Source organism: Telopea speciosissima, chromosome 3 (genome assembly GCF_018873765.1).
Source record: "Telopea speciosissima isolate NSW1024214 ecotype Mountain lineage chromosome 3, Tspe_v1, whole genome shotgun sequence".
Classification (NCBI taxonomy): domain Eukaryota; kingdom Viridiplantae; phylum Streptophyta; class Magnoliopsida; order Proteales; family Proteaceae; genus Telopea; species Telopea speciosissima.
In genome coordinates, this window is record NC_057918.1 from 33,039,550 (window position 1) to 33,059,452 (window position 19,903).

At 39.6% G+C, this 19,903-nt stretch overlaps 1 protein-coding gene across 2 annotated transcripts in view; it reads right to left on the bottom strand.

The window, feature by feature from the left end:
* Positions 1-19,903, bottom strand: part of LOC122655830 (vacuolar protein-sorting-associated protein 33 homolog) — a 79,022-nt gene that overhangs the window by 18,763 nt on the left and 40,356 nt on the right. For both annotated transcript variants that reach the window (XM_043850192.1, XM_043850191.1), the window contains exons 15-18: positions 16,996-17,118; positions 16,791-16,872; positions 16,457-16,527; positions 14,337-14,417 (exon numbers count right to left, since the gene is read on the bottom strand). In XM_043850192.1, coding sequence (XP_043706127.1) covers positions 14,337-14,417; positions 16,457-16,527; positions 16,791-16,872; positions 16,996-17,118 — 357 coding nt within the window. The remainder of the gene's footprint in view (positions 1-14,336; positions 14,418-16,456; positions 16,528-16,790; positions 16,873-16,995; positions 17,119-19,903) is intronic.

Below are 19,903 nucleotides of genomic sequence, written 5' to 3' on the forward strand. Positions count from 1 at the left end.
TATAGGACTGTCATTAGACCAGCTACGATGTACGGTGCGGAATGTTGGGTTGTGAAGAAGTGTCATATAAATAAACTTGGTGTTGCAAAGATGAGGATGTTGAGATGGATGTGTGGGAAAACTAGGAAGGATAAAGTAAGGAACGACCATATTAGAGGTGGGCTGGGAGTAGCTCCGAGCCTCTGATCCATTATAAACTTCGAGAGTCATTTGAGGGTGGCATGGTCATGTTCAACGGAGGCCTCCGGATGCCCCAGTTTGGAGGAGTGATCTGATTCAGATTGAGGGAACCAAAAGAGTCAAGGGCAGGCCTACGATAACCATAAGAGAAGTGGCGAAGAAAGACATGCTTAGCTTAGGCCTTGTTCTTGGTATGACTTCAAATAGAGCTGATTGGAGAGCAAATATCCATGTGGTCAACCCCATTTAGTTGGACTATGATGTAATGATGTTGTATTACATTCCATTTTCGAGGCCTAGAGCAGAATGTTGGGCAGTTAAAAAGTGGTAAAAAAGAGTTTGTGTTGATGTTGTATGCCACTTCCCTTTACTTAATTTTAATATTGTATCTCTACTTGGATCCATGTAGCTGACCCCATTAAGTTGGGATAAGGCTGAGTTGTTGTTGTTGTTGTATTGGGTTAGATAATTAGGAGATAGAATTAGATTTTACTTCTATTTCAGTTTTAGACTACAATTAGGAAACTTTCAATTTCATTTTTATAAATATGCTTGTAAAAACAAATTTTTGATGGGATAAAAGTTTGAGTGGCCGGTTGTGGAGTTGTGCGACCAGTTGGTTGAATGTGATTCTAGATTTGGATTGAAGGTTCCCCTCCCCAAGATGAATCAATCTCTAGAACTTGATGCGCTAACACCATACCATTAAACCCCTATTTCCAATAGTGCCCCCCTATCTTGTTATTCCATTTTAAGTCTTATTTACTTATTCTTCCAAGAATACACCATCCCTGTTCAATTGTTCATACATGCTATTCCATTTGTTTGTTTTGTAGCCTTGACTCCTAATAATTACAGCATTGCCATTACATTTATTATTTGAGTTCTTTCTTGCTTGGGTGGCCCACAGCGAACCCGAATCAGGTGTTGTGACCCAGGTTCTGCATCAACCTGTGATCGCAGGACACAAATAGAAGAGCTATGTGGGCAGTGGGTATAAACTGTCGCAGAAGCACAGGTAGTTCAGGTGTTTTTATAATTTAGGGCTATTTTGGGTCTTACTTTGTATGAACAGTTTAGACTTATTTCACAAAAGTACATGGCAAGGACTGAATGAGTGGTTTTGGGTAAAATGGAGTTTAGGGCTCATTTGGAGATGGATAGAATTTAAATATGAAGATTTTTAAGAACTTCTTCCCTTGGTTAGCATTCAACTCTTTTATTTATTTTTTGTCCACTTTACCTGCATTAGAATAAGCAATGTGCTACACTATGACCCAGGTGTAGTGAAAGTGAGCAAGGGTTAGCTAGGGCATCCCCCCTAAGTGACACACCACGTCGGCGCCCGAATGAAGTGACAAATAGGCAAAGGTTTTCGCACCGTGGACAAGTGCGGGTAAAGAAGCTAGTCCAAAACCGTAGGATTAGATAAGCATCTTGGTACATTGGATCTTTAACAAGTACGAGTCTAGAATTAAAGATGTTATGAGGAGAGGAAGGAAAAACATAGCCTGTATTCAAGAGACTAAATAGAAGGGTAAAAAAGCTACGGAGTTGGATGCCTTTAAACTTTGGTATACGGGAGAATAAAAGTAAGAGAAGTGGAATGGGCATAGTAGTGGACAAAGATTTAAAGAATAATGTAGTGGATGTTATAAGATTCGGAGAAAGGATTATATCCATTAAGCTTGTTGGAGAAAGAGGTTGTCAATATAATTCGTACGCACCTTAAGTAGAATCGGATAAAAGTAGCAACTTACAATTTAGGGAACACATGGATGGATTAGTGCAAGGTTTTAGTCAAGGAGAAAAGATTATTATAAGAGTGATTTTAATGGATATGTTAGGAAAGAGCATAGAGGCTATGAAGGTGTACATGGAGGATATAGTTTTGGAGTGAGGAATGAGGAGGGGATATCAGTCTTAGATTTTTCTGTGGCTTATAATTTTTCCATTGTAAATACTTACTTTGAATAGAGAGAGGAGCATTTAGATACCTTCAAAAGATAGCATCATATTAGCTAAATAAATTTCTTCCTAACTAGACGGTCCGATACACTGTTATATAAGGACTGTAAGGTTATAATAGGGAAGAGCTTAACCATACAACATAGATTTGTGATCATGGATATGTGCCCCACTACACAGAATCGTAAGAAGGGTGAGCTTATTTGCCCTAGGATAAGTTGGTGGAGCTTAAAAGGAGATACATTGAAATCATTTACTGATGAAGTGGTCAAACAAGGAAAATGGGACTTTGAAGGAGACATTAATATAATGTGGAATGAGATGACTAATTGTATTAAGAAGGTTGTTAAAGATGTCCTAGGCGAATCGAAAGGAAAACGTCATTCCTTTAGAGAGGCATGGTGGTGGGAATATGTGGTTCAAGCAACCATTAAGACTAAAAAGCTAGTTTCAGGACATGGCAAAGGACTAAGGATATAGAGGATCTACAAAGGTATAAATTTGGCAAAAATGAAGCTAAGAAGATTGTGGGAAAAGCATGTAAAGAAGAAATATGAAGATCTTCATAACAATCTGAGCACAAAGGAAGGTGAAAAAGCTACCTATAAGATAGCTAAAGTGAGGGAAAGGAAGAGTAGAGATCTCAACCATGTTAGATGTATTAAAAGTGAAGATGGTAAAGTACTAATAAGAGATGAGGATATTAAGGAGAGATGGAAAGAATATTCCTACCGCCAACTAAATGATGACATTTCGAATAATAATGTCCCGGAAGACTATATTATCCATCAAGATACCACATGTCGTAGATATATGCGAAAAATTAGGGTGCCTAAAGTTAAAGAAGCTTTGAGGAGGATGAAAGTAGAGAAAGCACCACCGCACCAGGCCCAAAAGAGGTCCCAATAGAAGTGTGGAAGAGTTTAGAAATTTGTGGTGTATCTTGGCTAAATTAGTTGTTAATAAGATTAAGAGGGCAAGGAAAATGCTAGATGAATGGAGGAGAAGCATCGTGGTTCTAATTTACAAAAATGAAGTTGATATTCAAATCTGAAATAACTATAGAGGCATAAAACTAATTAGTCATACTACAAAGTTATGGGAGAGGGTTATTGAGACTCCACCTAAGACAAAAACTACTATTACGGAGAACCAATTTGGTTTTATGCTAGGAAGATCTACAACATAAGCTATTTACTTACTCCGGAGACTCATGGAAAGATTTAGAGATTGCGAAAAAGATCACCATATGGTCTTTATTAACCTAGAAAAGCTTATGACAAAGTCCCTAGAGAGTTTATCTGGCAAGTACTAGAGAAAAGAATTTGTTTAAAGTAAATATGTGGACATAATTAAACATATATATTATGGTGTGGTGACTAGTGTACGAACTGTGGGGGGAGTCAAGGTAGTGAATTCCTGATTACAACTGGGTTACATCAAGGATCAGCTTTTGTGATTGGCGTATTCCTTTACAACGTAAAGGAAAATTTTATATGACAATTATACGACAAGCTATGATGTATGGTGCGGAATGTAGGGCAGTTAAGAAGCATTATATAGATAAGCACAATGTAGAGGAGATGAGAATGTTGAGATAGATGAGTGGCAAAACTAGGAAGGATAAAGTAAGGAATGATCATTTTAGAACTGATGAATGATCATTTTAGAGCTGATTTGGGAATAACTCCGATACATGATAAGCTATGAGAAAGTCGTTTAAGGCGGCATGACCATGTTCAACGGACGTCTTTGGATGCCCCAGTATGGAGGAGTGATTTGATTCAGATTGAAGGAACTAAAGGAGCTAGGGGCAGACCTAAAATGACCTAAGGAGAAGTGGTAAAGCAAGATATGCATAGCTTAGGCCTTGTATCAAGTATGACCTCAAATAGAGAGCTGACTGGAGGGCAAGGATCCATGTAGCCAACCCCATTTAGTTGGGATAAGCTTGAGTTGTTGTTTACTTGCATTAGAAATTGAGTCATGGAAATTTCCAAAATAAGACAATGGAGAGATGAGAAATCTGGCCATTCAAAGTCTAAAAGTAAGTTCATACGTTAAGAGAAAAATGTATTTTAGAAATAAGAAAAACAGTTATTCTCTTCCTTTTATCAATATTTTTTTGCTTTCTTTCTGGTTCAGGTGTGATGGCAGGAGTTTGTATCACTGGGTTGGGTTTTGTGCTGTTGGTAGTGAGGCGGTTGTTTGTTATTTGGTTGGCATAGTCAGGGGAAACCTGCAGGAATTGTAGGATGGATGCTCTGCGGTGTGTTCTGAGCCTTGTCTGCAGGATTTTCCTCCCCCTGCCCCCCCCCCCCCAAAAAAAAACAGACCATGTACTCTTCTTAAATGATAAGATTGTCAGACTATGAGTGAAATATTTTTTTCATCATTTGGTTGATTGTAAGCCCAAGAATTATAAAAAAGAGGGCCATAGGTGAGAAATCACCAAATTATATTCTATGGTACTAATGCTTATGTCCCATACTATTTAAGGTAATGAGTTCAAAGACCAGGCATCTTTTTCCAAGAGGGTGGGAAGGGTCTCTACAGGATTTTTACCAGGATCCTGAAGCCTTTTGATTCCACCAGTCTTGGAAAAATATGTTTAATTTTTAGTGCCAGTGCGTAGTCCAGTGGCATCGAGAAACCAGTCCCTCAGCTCTCCTCGTGATCACTAAACTGAGCAGAAATTGTAATGTTGCATTGCTGCTTTTGATAAATGCAGTAAAACTGTACTTGAACTTCGCAATCTTCTTTCCCTTGCCTTTCCTGATCTGGCTGAAGAATTTTGTCTAAACTCATGCCCAAACATGCCTGTCGAGACATGGGTCCCCTCATATTGGAGCTCTGTCCTACAATATATTTTTTTCCCTTTTTGTGATGGAACACATATAGAGGAAATCCAGATTATGAAAGATAACTCAAAATTCTTCAAAATGGTGTCAAGTCTTAGTACTCAGGTGCAAAGACAAAAGTGTCATATAGGAAATAACCCTACTAAACTACTAAAGCTCTGGAAGGTAAGGCGAGAAACAATTCAAAAATTAAATCCAAAATAACTCAAACAGACCAATATGTGAAACTCATCAGTAATTCTATATTATTAAATCAGAATATGCATAGATAATCTGGACACAGACATGGTTTCTGTGCTCAGTATATGCTATAATATATACACTAGACAAGTATTCAGTAACAGTGATAAATTTCAACAACTGGATGTAACGTGAAAGATTTTAAACATGCAGGCATAGTTCGAGAACTCGTGAGATCTCAGTTTCTTGGTTTTTTGAAATCCCGAGACGAGATGGGGGTCGAGTCATAAAAGTACAATATCTCTCCAAGATCACGGATCTCGGTGGAGATCTTGGAGGTTTGACATAGGAAAATGCCCATCTAGGTCCTTTATATGAGTGCCAGATCTTGAGATCTTGCTGGAAAATCTTGGTATACAGACACCTATCTATGCCAGGAACCAAGACAGACACTTATTTATGCCTAATATCATTTAAGTAAATGAATTTGTATTTCATTTACTTAAGATATTATTCATAAATAAGCAAATACCCCCCTATTTGAATCCAATAAAAATAGTTAAAAAATCAAATTCCAGAAGGAAAATAAGTCAACCCCCCAGTTCAAGAACAAAAACTGGATTTTCGACGGTAGATGCAATTTTCAACTTTCTAATGCTAGGGTTTTTCTCAAATCTAAAAATTTCATAAATCTTATTATAGTAAAACATTGCTGAAAGCCAAAAGTGCAGTAAAATATTCATTTGTTTTGATGTCCAAAAAACAATTTTCATTCAGAGCAATTTTAACAGCATTTGCGCACACCGAATTAAGTTTGACAGATACATAACTCTTTCAATATAAATCAGATTTTAGCAATTTTGGACTTGTTGGGAAGCTTTGTGTACCGGTCAAACTTAGTTCGGTGTGCGCGAATGCTGTCAAAATCGCTCAGAATGAAAATAGTTTTTTGGACATCAAAACAAATGAATATTTTACCGCACTTTTGATTTTTAGCAATGTTTTACCATAATAAGATTTATGGAATTTTTAGATTTGAGAAAAACCCCAACATTAGAAAGTTGAAAATTGCACCTACCGCCGAAAATCCAGTTTTTGTTCTTGAACTGGGGGGTTGACTTTTTTTCCTTTTGGAATTTGATTTTTTAACTATTTTTATTGGATTCAAATAGGGGGGTATTTGCTTATTTATGAATAATATCTTAAGTAAATGAAATATAAATACAAAAGCATTTAATGAAATACAAATACAAAAGCATTTACTTAAATCATATTAGGCATAAATAAGTGTTTTGTCCTGTGTCTGTCCTGCTTTCCCACTAAGTGAAACTCCTATTTGGACTTTGTTTTTACAAAATCTAATAGTGCCATTGTGTTTAAATGGCCTAAAATAGGCTGAATACCAAGTTTTAGACCCAAACTAGGCCTAAAACCCACCGAGATGAGGCTTTGAGTTGAGAAAAAAAAAAGTGCACCAACTCGGCGAGATCTCGACTTGACTCGGTTTTTCAAGGGTCCGAGTTGGCACCGAGACCCGAGTTTTCGAACCTTGCATGCAGGTCCATGTATACTTTTTCATGTGCCAGCCCCCCCCCCCCCCAGGGGGTAATGTCGACTAGTCACAAGTGATAACCAGTCCACAAGAGGATCCCAAACTTCAGGACCCACAACAGTAAATATTTCGATTGGCTCTCAGATTTGCAGGAAATTTCAGAACAATAAAATAAATAAAAAAACAGATATCAAAGAAAGGAAGAAGAAGATATGGCAGTCTCTCATAGACTTGAGTTTCTCACCCACAGCCTCTCACCATACTCTCTCACAGAGCAAAGCACAAAGTTATGTTTTTTTTCTCAAACTCATTAATCAAATTCGTATACAAGGCCGTAGTCCCTTACAAACTTATATAGAAGACTCAAAAACATACTCAAACACTAAAAAAGAAAGGCCTAACCCAATCCTTAACTAATAAGGTAATGTAGGGGTTTATTTGTAATTCTGCCACTCCTTGAAAGCTATAAATAAAGATGCTTGGTGATTACATTGATCATTCACGCCATTCACTAAATTCTGTTTTGTCAACATGGTATCAGAGCCAAATTCTCTGATCTGAGTTTTCAAAACACTCTCCCTCCCTCTTTCCCTCGATTTTTTTCTCTCCTTTTTTCTTGGTTCTCATCCTCCACCTTAGGGCAGCACTAATGAGGTGATCATATGATATGGATGCTGCCCTCAATCCTACCTCTTCTCTCAATGTTCTAAACACCACTTCAGATTGATAGTTGCTTCAGATCAATAGTTGCTGCAGCCCTTCTCTGCGATTTTTGGAGTTCTCCTTTTTTGAAGATCAAGCATCTCTCCACTTTGAAGGTTGATTTTCCCTGGTTGGAGATTCATCTGCAGTTCTGGCCAGCACCTATCACATCTCTACCACACTTTTTGAACCCCCCTAACCTAAACTGATCTCCACTTTCAGGGTTTTCTAAAACCCTAACACCCATCGATTTTTCAGTTAGGGCTGTTCACTGTTGCAGATTTTTTCAGAGAAGTTTTCTTCATACAAGGGGACCACTCGACCTAGATCTCAGCCAGTGTTTCTGAGTTTTTTGGCATATTTCAGATTTCCTTCTCTTTGGATCGATTTCTCCCAATATCGATTCAAATGTTTCTGGTTCTTCTTGGCTGGCTGCATCGATTCCTTGCTGGTTCATCTGTTTATTTGGCTGCAAGCATGATAGGCTCAGATTCTTCTTCTGCAACTTCTGGTATTGATGGACAGACCAGGATTGAATTTCACCCCTTTGCTGCTCCTATCAAGCTCGATGGCACAAATTACCTCATGTGGTCCAGGTCTACCTATTTGACCATTGCTGGTCGAGGCCTTACTGAACATATAGTTGGGAGTAACCCCATGCCTGCTGAACCTGGTTCTCTTCAAGACCGATGGGTGTCCAATGATGCTATGGTGATGTCCTATTTGCTCCACTCTATGCAACATGACCTCTCCAGCAACTATATTACTAGACACAGCTCATCAAATATGGAGTGCTGCCAAGGAGACTTATGGGCAGGTTGGGAATGATGCTCAGGTGTATGAGATTCGCAAGAAAGTTCATGACGCCACTCAGAAGGAGTCATCTGATTCTAAATACCATGCTGCCCTCAAGAGTTTATGGCAGCAATTGGATCATTACTCAGATTTTCAGCCTTCTACTGCTATTGATATTGCTGCCTATCGCAAACACGTCGACAAAATCTGTGTGTATGACTTTCTGGCAGGTCTGAACATTGAGTATGACCCTATTCGAGTGCAAGTGCTTAGCCGCTCTCCCTTTCCTACCCTCGAGCAGTCCTTTGCTTTGGTTCATACAAAGGAGACTCGTAAGGCTGCTATTTTGCACACTCCTACAGTTGAACGATCTGCCTTACAAGCTGGTTCCAGCCCTACTTCTATTACCATTGTTGATGGTGGTAATGCTGCCGCCAAAGAGCTGGTAAAGTGTGAACACTGCAACAAGCCATATCAAATTAAGGCTCAATGCTGGAAATTAAATTGGAAGCCGACTGACTTTGAGGCGAAACATGGTCGTGGGAAGTCCAAATCCAAGGCTAATCATACTGAATCTACTGTTGCTGCTGCTGCTGTTGCTGTTGTTGCCCCTTCTACAGACGTTGGTCTCACTCTGGATGAACTTCTGGCTTTCCGTCGCATGCTACAGGCCTCTTCCGCTGCACCTACTCCGGTGTCTACCCCTGCTGCCCCTTATGGTTCTCACTTTGCTTCAGGTATTCCAGTCGGTAGTCATTGTGCATCGACTGTCTCCAGTCCTTGGATTATAGACTGCGGTGCTATTGACCACATGACTGGTTCCTCCAATGTGTTTCACCAATATTCTCCCTCTTCCGGGAAAGACACTGTTCGAGTGGCTAATGGTTCCCTTTCTCCAATTAATGGAAAGGGTTCCATTCGCTGCTCTCCTACCCTTACATTAAATTTTGTTTTGCATGTTCCCTATTTTTACTACTAATCTTCTTTCAATTAGTAGTCTGACCAAAGATTTAAACTGCAAAATAACGTTTTTTCCATCTCATTGTGTCATACAGGATTTGGTGAAAGGGAACACGATTGGGGGTGGTAAGGTACATGGTGGTCTCCACTTACTTGATATGGGTCAAACTTCTCTTCCACCAGCCTCTTTTTCAGCTCATCAGTTACATTCAGCCACTTCTCCTGATCTTCATCTATGGCATTGTCGGTTTGGCCATCCTCCACTTAGAACTTTAGCTTTTTTATTTCCTCAGTTAGTCAATAATTGTAAAACGGATGAGTTTTTATGTGAGGTCTGTGTTTTGGCCAAACAAACTCGTTCCAGTTATTCCCCTTTTAAAAAAAAAGATGTGTTTCTCCCTTTGCTTTAGTTCATACTAATGTGTGGGGCCCTGCCCGTCGTGCTTCCATTTCTGGCCATAGATAATTTGTTTCCTTTATAGACTGCTTTACTTAGACCACTTGGGTGTACATGATGCAGCACAAAAGTGAGGTTTTTCACTGTTTTAAGCTATTCCATCGTATGGTTCAGACCCAATTCAATGCCACCTTAAAATTCTATGGAGTGATAATGACAGAGAATACATGGAGGGTCAGTTCCAGAATTATTTGACTGAAAATGGGATACTTCATCAGACCAGCTAAGTAGACACCCCGGCCCAGAATGGAGTGGCTGAAAGAAAGAATAGACATCTTCTGGACGTGGCTCGAGCCATTATGTTTGCACGGCAGGTCCTCTCTCAATACTGGAGTGATGCTATCCTTACCGCTGCCTACCTCATCAACCGTATGCCTATACGTGTTCTTGATGGTCGTGCACCTATTAACATTCTCCAGGGTTATTCTTTTGTGGTGCCCCCAAAAATATTTAGCTGCGTTTGTTAGGCCCGCAACCATCATCCTAATGGCAAGTTAGATCCTCGTAGCATTCGGTGTATTTTTTTGGGCTACTCCGCTACCCAGAAAGGCTACAAATGTTATCACCCTCCCACTCGATGAACTCTGGTTACTATGGATATTATCTTCCATGAATCCTTGACGTACTATTCTCAGTCACCTCTTCAGGGGGGAGCATGAGCCAGGTTTTGAAGATGTGTATGCTATACGACTGGTTCCTATTCAGAGGGAGCCTTCTCCTCCAGACCCTCTAACTCCAGCCCCTAGTTTGGTTCCTGTTCAAGGGGAGCGTAGACCTGTGAGTCAGATTCCTATTGATAAAGTCTATACCCGGAAGCACAAGTAGCAAGTTGAGACTACCACTACTGTACCTCTTCTCCAATCGTCAGAACTTGATCTAGAGCCTACTACATCATCTGGTAATGATCCTTCTCTTGAATTACCTATTTTTGTTCATAAAGGCATTAGGTCTTGTACCCAACATCCCATCTCCAATGTTGTTTCCTATGATTCTTTGTCTTCTTCCTATCGAGCATTTATGTCTTCTCTTTCCTCTGTTTCTATTCCTTAAAAATGGCAGGAGGCGATTGCAGATCCAAAGTGGCAAGCAGCCATGATGGAAGAGATGAAGGCCTTATCCAAAAATGAGACGTGGGAGCTAGTGGTTCTTCCTACGGGCAAGAAACCAGTTGGCTATAGATGGGTATTTGTTGTCGAGCATAAGATGGATGGGTCAATAGATAGATACAAGGACAAACTTGTGGCCAAGGGATTTACTCAAACCTATGGGATCGATTATCAGGAGACTTTTGCCCCAGTTGCAAAGTTGAATATTGTTCAGGTGTTATTGTCATATGTAGTCAATCTAGGCTGGGATTTGCAGCAATTGGACGTAAGAAAAGGCTTTCTTCATGGAGAGCTGGAAGAGCAAGTTTACATGGAGATTCCCCCAGGTTTTTCTTGTGACAAGACTCATGGGAAGGTTTGTAGACTGAAGCGGGTGTTATATGAGCTGAAGTAGTCTCCTCAGGCTTGGTTTGGCAGGTTCCATACAGCAATGATCTCTGTAGGATACAAACAGAGTAATGTTGATCACACCATGTTCATCAAGCGTCGTGGAGATAAGATCACCCTTCTTATAATCTATGTCGATGACATAGTTGTGACTGGTAATGATGCAGATGAAGTTCTCACCTAAAGATTTTCTTGGGATGAGAATTTGAAATAAAAGATCTAAGACAGCTAAGGTACTTCATTGGGATTGAAGTTGCCTATTCTCCCAAAGGCATATTTCTCTCCCAAAGAAAGTATGTTCTAGACCTACTCTTAGAGACTGGATTGTTAGGGTGTCATCCTTGTAACACTCCTTTAGAAGCTACTACTTGTTTGAAAGAGAAGGATGGTGATCCTATTGACAAGGAATGATATCAATAGTTGGAGGGGAAAATTGATTTATCTCTACCACACTAAACCAGACATCACATTTGCAGTAAGTTTGGTCAGTCAGTTCATGCATGATCCCTACTCCACTCATATGGTTGTTGTTCTTCGTATTCTCCAGTACTTGAAGTTAGCTCCAGGAAAAGGGATTCTCTTGTCTCCGCATGATCATCTTCGTATTGAGGCCTACACTAATGCTAACTAGGGTGGTAATCTTGATCGTAAGTCTACTTCAGGTTATTGTACATTTGTTGGAGGTAATCTTGTCACGTGGCGTAGTAAAAAACAGAATGTTGTGGCAAGGTCCAATGCTGAAGCAGAATTCCATGCTATGGCCCAAGGCGTCTGTGAGTTATTGTGGCTTCAGAGTTTATTCCAAGATATTAGTGTTTCCGTTCATCGTCCAATGATGTTGTACTGTGACAACAAAGCAACAATCAGCATTGCCCATAATCTAGTGCAGCATGACTGTACCAAGCATGCAAGGGTGTCAAAACCAAACCGAAACCGAAAACCGAACCCGAAACCGAGCCGAACCGAATTAATTCGGTTTGGTTTTGGTTCTGATATATGGTATTCTAATTCGGTTTGGTTTCGGTTTCATGCCAAGACCCGTCGGTTTGAACCGAAACCGAACCGAATAAACCACTTAATCCAAAGCCATATATCTTTTAAATTTTTTGGTAACCATATGTAACCAAATGACTTTAAATATTCCACTTTCCTATGTTTTCATTGTTATTTTGGTAACTATCCAACGGAATGGAATTTATATGCCACTCTTCATAGGGGAAAATAAAAAACTCTATGAATTTTCTTTGTATTTTTGGTAACCATCTAACCTAATGACTTTTCATATTCCACTTTCCAGGTTTTCTTTATTTCCCTTTTTGAATTTCCCTTTTCAACTCTTCAACTTCAACTCTTCAAGTGTGCAACCGAATTAGAACCGTAACCCGAAACCGAATTAGACCCGAATTGGAACCGTATTTGAAAACCGAATTAGAACCGTAATCGAACCGAACCAAGCAGGTTCGGATTCGGTTGGTGGTCCCAGAACCGACTCGGTTTTCGGTTCGGTTTCGGGTCACACCCTCAAGTCATGGAACCGAACCGAATACCCGAAACCGAACCGAATACCCGAAACCGAACCGTTTAACACCCTTACAAGCATGTGGAAATTGACAGACACTTCATCAAGGCGAAGTTAGAGAGTGGGCAGATTGTATACCTTTTGTGAAGTCCGGTGATCAGCTTGTTGATGTCTTCGCTAAAGGGCTAAGTGGAAAGTTGTTTCATCCTAGTTTAGTCAAGTTGGGCATGTCCGATATCTATGCACCAACTTGAGGGGGAGTGTTGAGTTATGTAACCCAATAAGGGTATTTTGGGTATATTTTGTCATTTTTTCCCCATAGCTAGTAGAGTCGGCTATGTAGGGATTTATTTGTAATTCTGCCACTCCTTGAAAGCTACAAATAAAGATGCTGGGTGATCACATTGATCATTCAAGCCATTCACTAAATTCTGTTTTGTTAACAATTAGGAAACTAAAATAATGAAAGAAACTGACCCAAAACATGACTCTAACTAAACTAATGAAGTAAATCCCGTTTTCATACTTTCTACCCATATTTTAGGCCCATTAAAGTAGTCCATTACAAAGAAAACACATGGGATCAAAGGCTCAACACATACATAACCCAACCTAAGGCTTATTCCCAATAAAATAAGCCCTTTAGGTAACTAATCTGCATCAGGGGGTTGGGATTTTTAGCACCTCCATGACTCATCCAGGTTCACATCCAAGTGGATCCAAGTTCATGTGCTTCTGAGCTGTATTAAATTGAAACGAAAAGCACTCAAATATTTAAACAAGAAATTGAGAGTCTAGAGCATCTCTTTGATGAAACTAGACAAAGCAACTACAATGCCAAACTCAACTAAGCCATCTCCCAACTAAATAGGATCCAACAATGCCAATACAGAATTCATTCATAAAGGAGATCGAAATAGGGAAATACTACTTTACAGGGATCAGTTTAGGAAGGGTTCCTAAACAGCTGACTCTCATTGTACATGTGGACAGTGGATGTGGCTATTCCGACAATAACAGAGGGGCGTGGTATGAATTAGCCACTTCAAATTTTATCCTAGTTTAAACAACACTTTCCCATGTATTGGCATGCCTCCCCATGTATGTCCATCCACACCTTCATTAATCCAAAAACTACTGTGCACTCTCCCATAGACATGGATTTCTCAAAGCTCTACTTGCCACTTTGCAAACTCCATTTGGGATGAAACTTGATATGTGAGCAAGAGACCTTGAGGTCTACTTGTCCATGAAATATGGGCCCCATCTGATTTGCCACATGACAAATTTTTGTGGCTGTCTAGGAAAGACTTCCTAAATGGACCATTTAGAAATTAGTTAGTCAGTGAAATATTAATAATATTGTCAAATTCAGAGCATCAATACAAAACCAAATGATCATTAAATTGACAAACTTTACTCCAAGTGAAACTTAGTAAATGGACATGGAAAGATATGAACAGACAAATGAGGGGAAAACTCCTTGGGAGGATCATGATCACAAAACTTCCCCTAACTCCTTGGGAGGATCATGATCACAAAACTTCCCCTTGCATCATCAAGAAACAATGTAGTTGGAATAACAGGAAGCAACAAGCAAAGATTTGTGGGCTAGCCAGGTCATTACAATGGTGTTTAGGAAAGTTTGTGAAATAAACAATGAACTTACCATCCAGAACGAACTGCATGCTGAACAAGGCGGATGCTAAGAGGCGCATATCCCGAGAAAACATATGCAATATCATTTGGGCTGTAAAATAGACATCAAATTGAGAAGTATTCATTGTCGTTGAAAATCAATTTATCAACTAAAATGGGGAAAAAAAAACTTGAAGACTCAGAAGGATTAAAAAAAATATTTGTAGGCATGAAACTATAAAATTACTCATGCTCACAAATTTAAGAAGCAGAAAGAACTGCTTAAAAATGTCCAAGGACAAATCCTTGAATAACAGAAAGGACAAATGCAGTCCTAAGTGCTCAAAAAGGAGGCCAATCAGAATCCATTGAAAAAAAAAAAACCATCCATAGTAATAAGGGGTTGGTTTGGTCTGGTTTGGTTTGCTTCATCTGGCCCAAACCAATCCCTACGGTTTAAGAGTTGGTTCAGTTTTGTTCCTTATAGAAACCAGAAACCATGGGCTAGTTTCTATGAGTTTCATCTACTTATTTCAAATTTTCAATGCAATAATGCGCATGCCTGTGGGACTAGTCAGGATGAAGGTCCGCACACCCGTTTGTGAAAAAAAAATTGGCTGGATTATGACTCAACTCTAACCTTAATGGGTTCCTATATTAAGTTTTTAGGATAGATAGGAGTATAGGACACCTAATCACAGCCTGCGACTGGGTTAGCATAATAAGTTGTTAAGCTAGACTAGGACAACTAATCACAGCCTGCAGCTGGGAGAAGGTTCCCTTTTCTGTTGGGTCTTTTATTTATTTTATTATAATTTATTTGGCTAGTTAGGGACTAGTCCAACAGTCTCCAACGATTGGAGAGAGTTAGAGTCATCTTTGATTTTCTTTTATTTTACATCTTTATAAATATATTGCAAATTGTAATTAGTGGGTGAGCCCAACCGTTGCGCTATTGCAACCTGTTGGTTGCAGGTTCATAACTTGGAAACAGCCTCTCCTGCGAAGCAGAGGGTAAGGTTGCGTACATTTGCCCCTCTCAGACACTGCAGTAGCAGGAGCCTTGTGCACTAGGATGCTCTATATAAATACATTGTAATTGCTTACCCCCCCCCCCCCCCCGATTTGATGATGAAATAGATTTGGAAATTTCTGAGTGGTTCTCTCTCCTTGCGATCTCTCTTTCTCTTTTCCCCAACAATCTGTTGTCTGGCCTCTCTCTTCTTCTTCTTCTTCCCTAGCAGATCGAGCCCCCTCTCTTCTCTGCCATTGATCTGAGTTTTCCTCCTTTGGTAGCAAATCAGTTGCTTCCTTTTACAACCATTATCCCTCTACGATACTCTGCTTTTTCCACTTTTCTGTTGGACTGCCACAGGTACTGAAACAAAGGCTATTCTTCTGTCTGGTCTTCTCTGTAATAAAGTCCGACAAATTATTTTACGTTCTCCTAATATGACATCAAACATCTGATCTTTTTCTGGACCTATCAGTTTAATATTCTGTTCCTGGTATTAATCCCTCCCTGATTTCTCTCTGTTAATCTTTTATTCTGGTCGCTCAGCCTGATCTGTTTCTATCATCATTAAACTCATTCTTGTATAGCCGTCGCATGTATGTTATTCTTGGGCCTGTGAGTAGTTGATATCCATATCTTCTCTAATAGAGGTTTATTGGATATCAGACTGCATCATATAGACAGTCTACAAACAGCATACCATAAACCATATATAGTTCACATGCTCTGTCGCTGTGTTGCACCATTTAAATGGACCACTTGATCTAGAATTTTGTCTTGATAACTCATCATCTCCTTTTCTGAGTGATATTCACAATATTATCATATCATATTTTATTTTTCAACTACTGATCTCGCTGATAAGACAAATTGAGTAAATAGTATATGCTACTTATGGTGTAAAGATTGTTATAACCAAGTGTTACATACTTACATCTCCCTTACAACAGAATACAGTTAGGATGATGCACTTAACGTGCAGAAACCATCAAAAGGTATGCCAAACCCTGTACCAATGGCATGATATAACTATGCCATTGGTAGACATTCCACCATCTACCTGTCTGATACCTCTAACTTCCTGAAGAGAATGAAATTGAGATATTTAATGAACAAATGATCATAAAAATTAATACTTGGCAGTGTCAGTATCCTCAACAATAAGCTGTAGTGCACGTTTGATAGTAGGCCAGTTGGTCTTCATGTCCTGCAAGGCCAACATAATATACATTAGCAACACAACCATAGCAAAACGAATCCACTAGATACACACTTTTAGATTTTCCAACTAAAGCAAAAACTTCAAGATGAATCTAACAAGCAATACCTCAATGATATCACTTACAAAGTTACAAGTTAAACCATGATTTTTTTTCATACTTTTTCCTTTTTATTTTTTCCAGGTAACTAGGATGGAATTTATCACAGAAATTAAGAACTAAATAAGCCTGGTTTTTTATCACATGATACCTGTTTTTTAAATAGTCCAGCTTTCTCCAAATTATTCAGTGTAGCCATGTGTTCGAATCCATAGCTGTGAAGTAGCTCCCTCCTAAACCAATAGAATAGATATAATAATGAATATTTAGAAAATGTAGGAAACGATCATTACAAAATCACTAGGAAGAAACAAAACTGAAAGAAGAAAGAAAAATCCCATGCATATGAATCTCACCTCAAGTAATCAAAGTTTTTCTTAGGCAACCCTGAATTTGTAATTGAAAATAAAACAAGGAGACGAAGGACATTAATAATTGGCTCCTGCTTATGGATCAACTCTTCAATGTATTCAAAGCATCTGCATTGCTTGCCATGTCCATAAAATAATGAGATATTCTACCAAAAAATTTCTATTAAAAAATTTTACAAAAAAAAAGGATCTGTAACAAAACTAATTTTTATATGAAACATAGAAACAAATAGAACTCTTTTTAGGGGGGTAGCATGCATGGTATCATAGTTCAAAATCTCAGCGAAATTTTGCTGAGATTTCGGTAATTTTGAGGTTAGTGAAACAAAATCATATGCAAAATAGAAACGGTCACAATTTCAGTATTTCGTCGAAATTTCAGCCCTACTACTTACTGTTTCGGTGAAATGGTACAAACCACTAAGTATAAAAGCAATGTTTTGTCTGTTTCTGGTAGATTTGCATATTCTGATTTAATTTTCCAGATTTCACTATTTCTCTAATTGGGTTAAATCTGACTGTTGAATCATTGCAGTCTTTTGGGAGTATGTTAACCTGACATCAACCTACCTCTAACAAGAATTTGAACCCCATCCGATAAGGCTGACTTTTGACCTCATTGTTGACTTATTTCTGTTTTGGGTTTACTTGGGGTCTCGTTAAGAGGGGTGTGTAACCTGAACCTAGGGTTCATCCTACCTATCCCCTATCAAAAATACTATAGCAACGCCAATCACCCCTCATCAGAAACTTTTGTTGCTCTCCATCACTATCACTATGTGATGGACTTCATTAGGTTCACAATCACGCTCTACCTCCAGCAGCACTATCTCATTCCTCTGTTGCTCTTCTAAAGCAGTAGCCATAAGTTCTTCCTTATCAGCAAAAGCAACCAGACGATTAGGACACTGAAAAGAAAATTTCTCATACCCCTTGCACGTGAAGCACTGTATCTCAGCCCTTGGCTTTGAAGAAGGTCTATCAGAACCAAGCCGAGGTGGAGAATAAGGTTTGTTTGTGAAGATGTCATAGAAGAACCACTAAACTTGTGGCTTGCTAGAGGACTTCAATAATGGAGGAGGTTGCTTGCTTGAACTGTCACCTTTAAAAAATGTGTATGGAAAGCTCCTCTGATTATAAGGCCTCATGAGACCATAATTTGGAAGTCACCCCCGACCGAGGCCTAGATGGCAACCTAACCGCAGAAGAGAAAGGGAACACCTCCCAGAGCCAGAACACAGGCGCCGACCTCTCCGCCACCAGCACAAGTGAATAAGAGAACATCACGTCTCCGAAGGTGGCGGTATCACTGTCTACAGGTTGAGTCACGAGATCTAAAGTGCAAGTACTCGACGCCATGAACCAAGAAATTCGGGTGATAGACGAAGGCCTTCAGACTATCTTCTTCCATTTGATATGCAACTTGTGTGGCGTCCTCCATTGTAGGTAGTCGACTAAAAGCCAATGCAGCACTAATCTGAGGGTGCAAACCATTCCCAAACTTTGCCACCAAGACTTCTTCCTCCCACTCAAAATCAGACCGAATGGCTAAATAGTAAACTTTTACCATATATTGTTCAACGGTCATGTTGTCCTGCCTCAGTAGGCAAAAATCGTCGGTTCATAGCCTCTCGCAGTTCAGCCAAGTGTTTATGCATCTGACCATCTGATAACTCGAGTTTGATTCTGTTGCTGGCATTTAAAACACCAGACTCGAGCCATACCCTTTAGTTTGACATCAGTAAATACAATCTTCCTGGCCTTAGTCAACCCGTATCATAGGAAATAGGAAGAATGTCTCCCAAGTTATCAACCCCGTCCAAGTATTGTTTTGGACTGTTGTCACCATAAAAATCAAGGACATCTAGTTTGGCTCCACTTTCAGCTCCATAGGGAGCATCGTCAAAAGATCGACCAGCCCCATATGCTGCGGCAGCGGTGGTGTTGTAAGATAATATGGATCCTGTGGGACAAAATTGAAAGAATCTAGATTGAATGGAACTCTTTCCTTTATCTAAGGATACCAGTCAGTCAATGGAAGCTAGCAGGGATGCCATCACAGTCTGAAGGGAATTGACAGTCGTATTGAGGGTGTCAACACAGTCTGTGTCTCTGTGAAGATGGCAATATCTACTCTTACTTCCTCCTTATAAGAGTTAAACTGCTGGAGAACCTCAATATTGGCCACCATGCCATAGGGTAGGAATGAGGATTTTCGGATTTGATACCAATTAATGCAACCAAGGGTTCCAAAAGCCCGATTATGAGTCTCTACGGGCCCATGTAAGTTCTAAACAGCTTAACAATAAAGAGTAATGGCAATCTTGTGATTAATTGGAAGTTCACGACACTTGAAACAAAGGAGTATAGTAACAAAGGGTTAATGGAGAGTTAATCGTTGAAATCAGAACGAGTAACATAGTTGTCATGGCGGTTAGGTGACCGAAGGCGTTGGAGAGGGTAAAAAATCAAGGCGACACCAAGTAGGCGACCAAGGAGTCCAAGGCGCCCAAGTCGACCAAAGCGCCTGGACGCCAAGGCGATGCCTTGACAACTATGACGAGTAATCCTAGAAATCAACTCACAATCGACTAATTAACTCTGAAATCAGAATCTGGTGGTAGAAGAAGAACCAGGCCTGAGTTTAGACTCGTTTCTCAAAACCCTCGCATGACTTGGTCACTAGATTTCATAGGATGAATCACCCTTATGTTAAGTAGCAATACTCCAAATCTGGAGACGAAAGGACTAAGGGTGAGGGAGATCGATGAACTCTCTCTCAGCCCTTAGGGTTCAGTAGTGCCAGTGTTAAAGGTGAACAGGAACAAGAGGAAGAAAAAAGAATAGGAACAAGAGAGACAAGAAGAGAAAGAAGTAAGAGAAACAGGAAGGA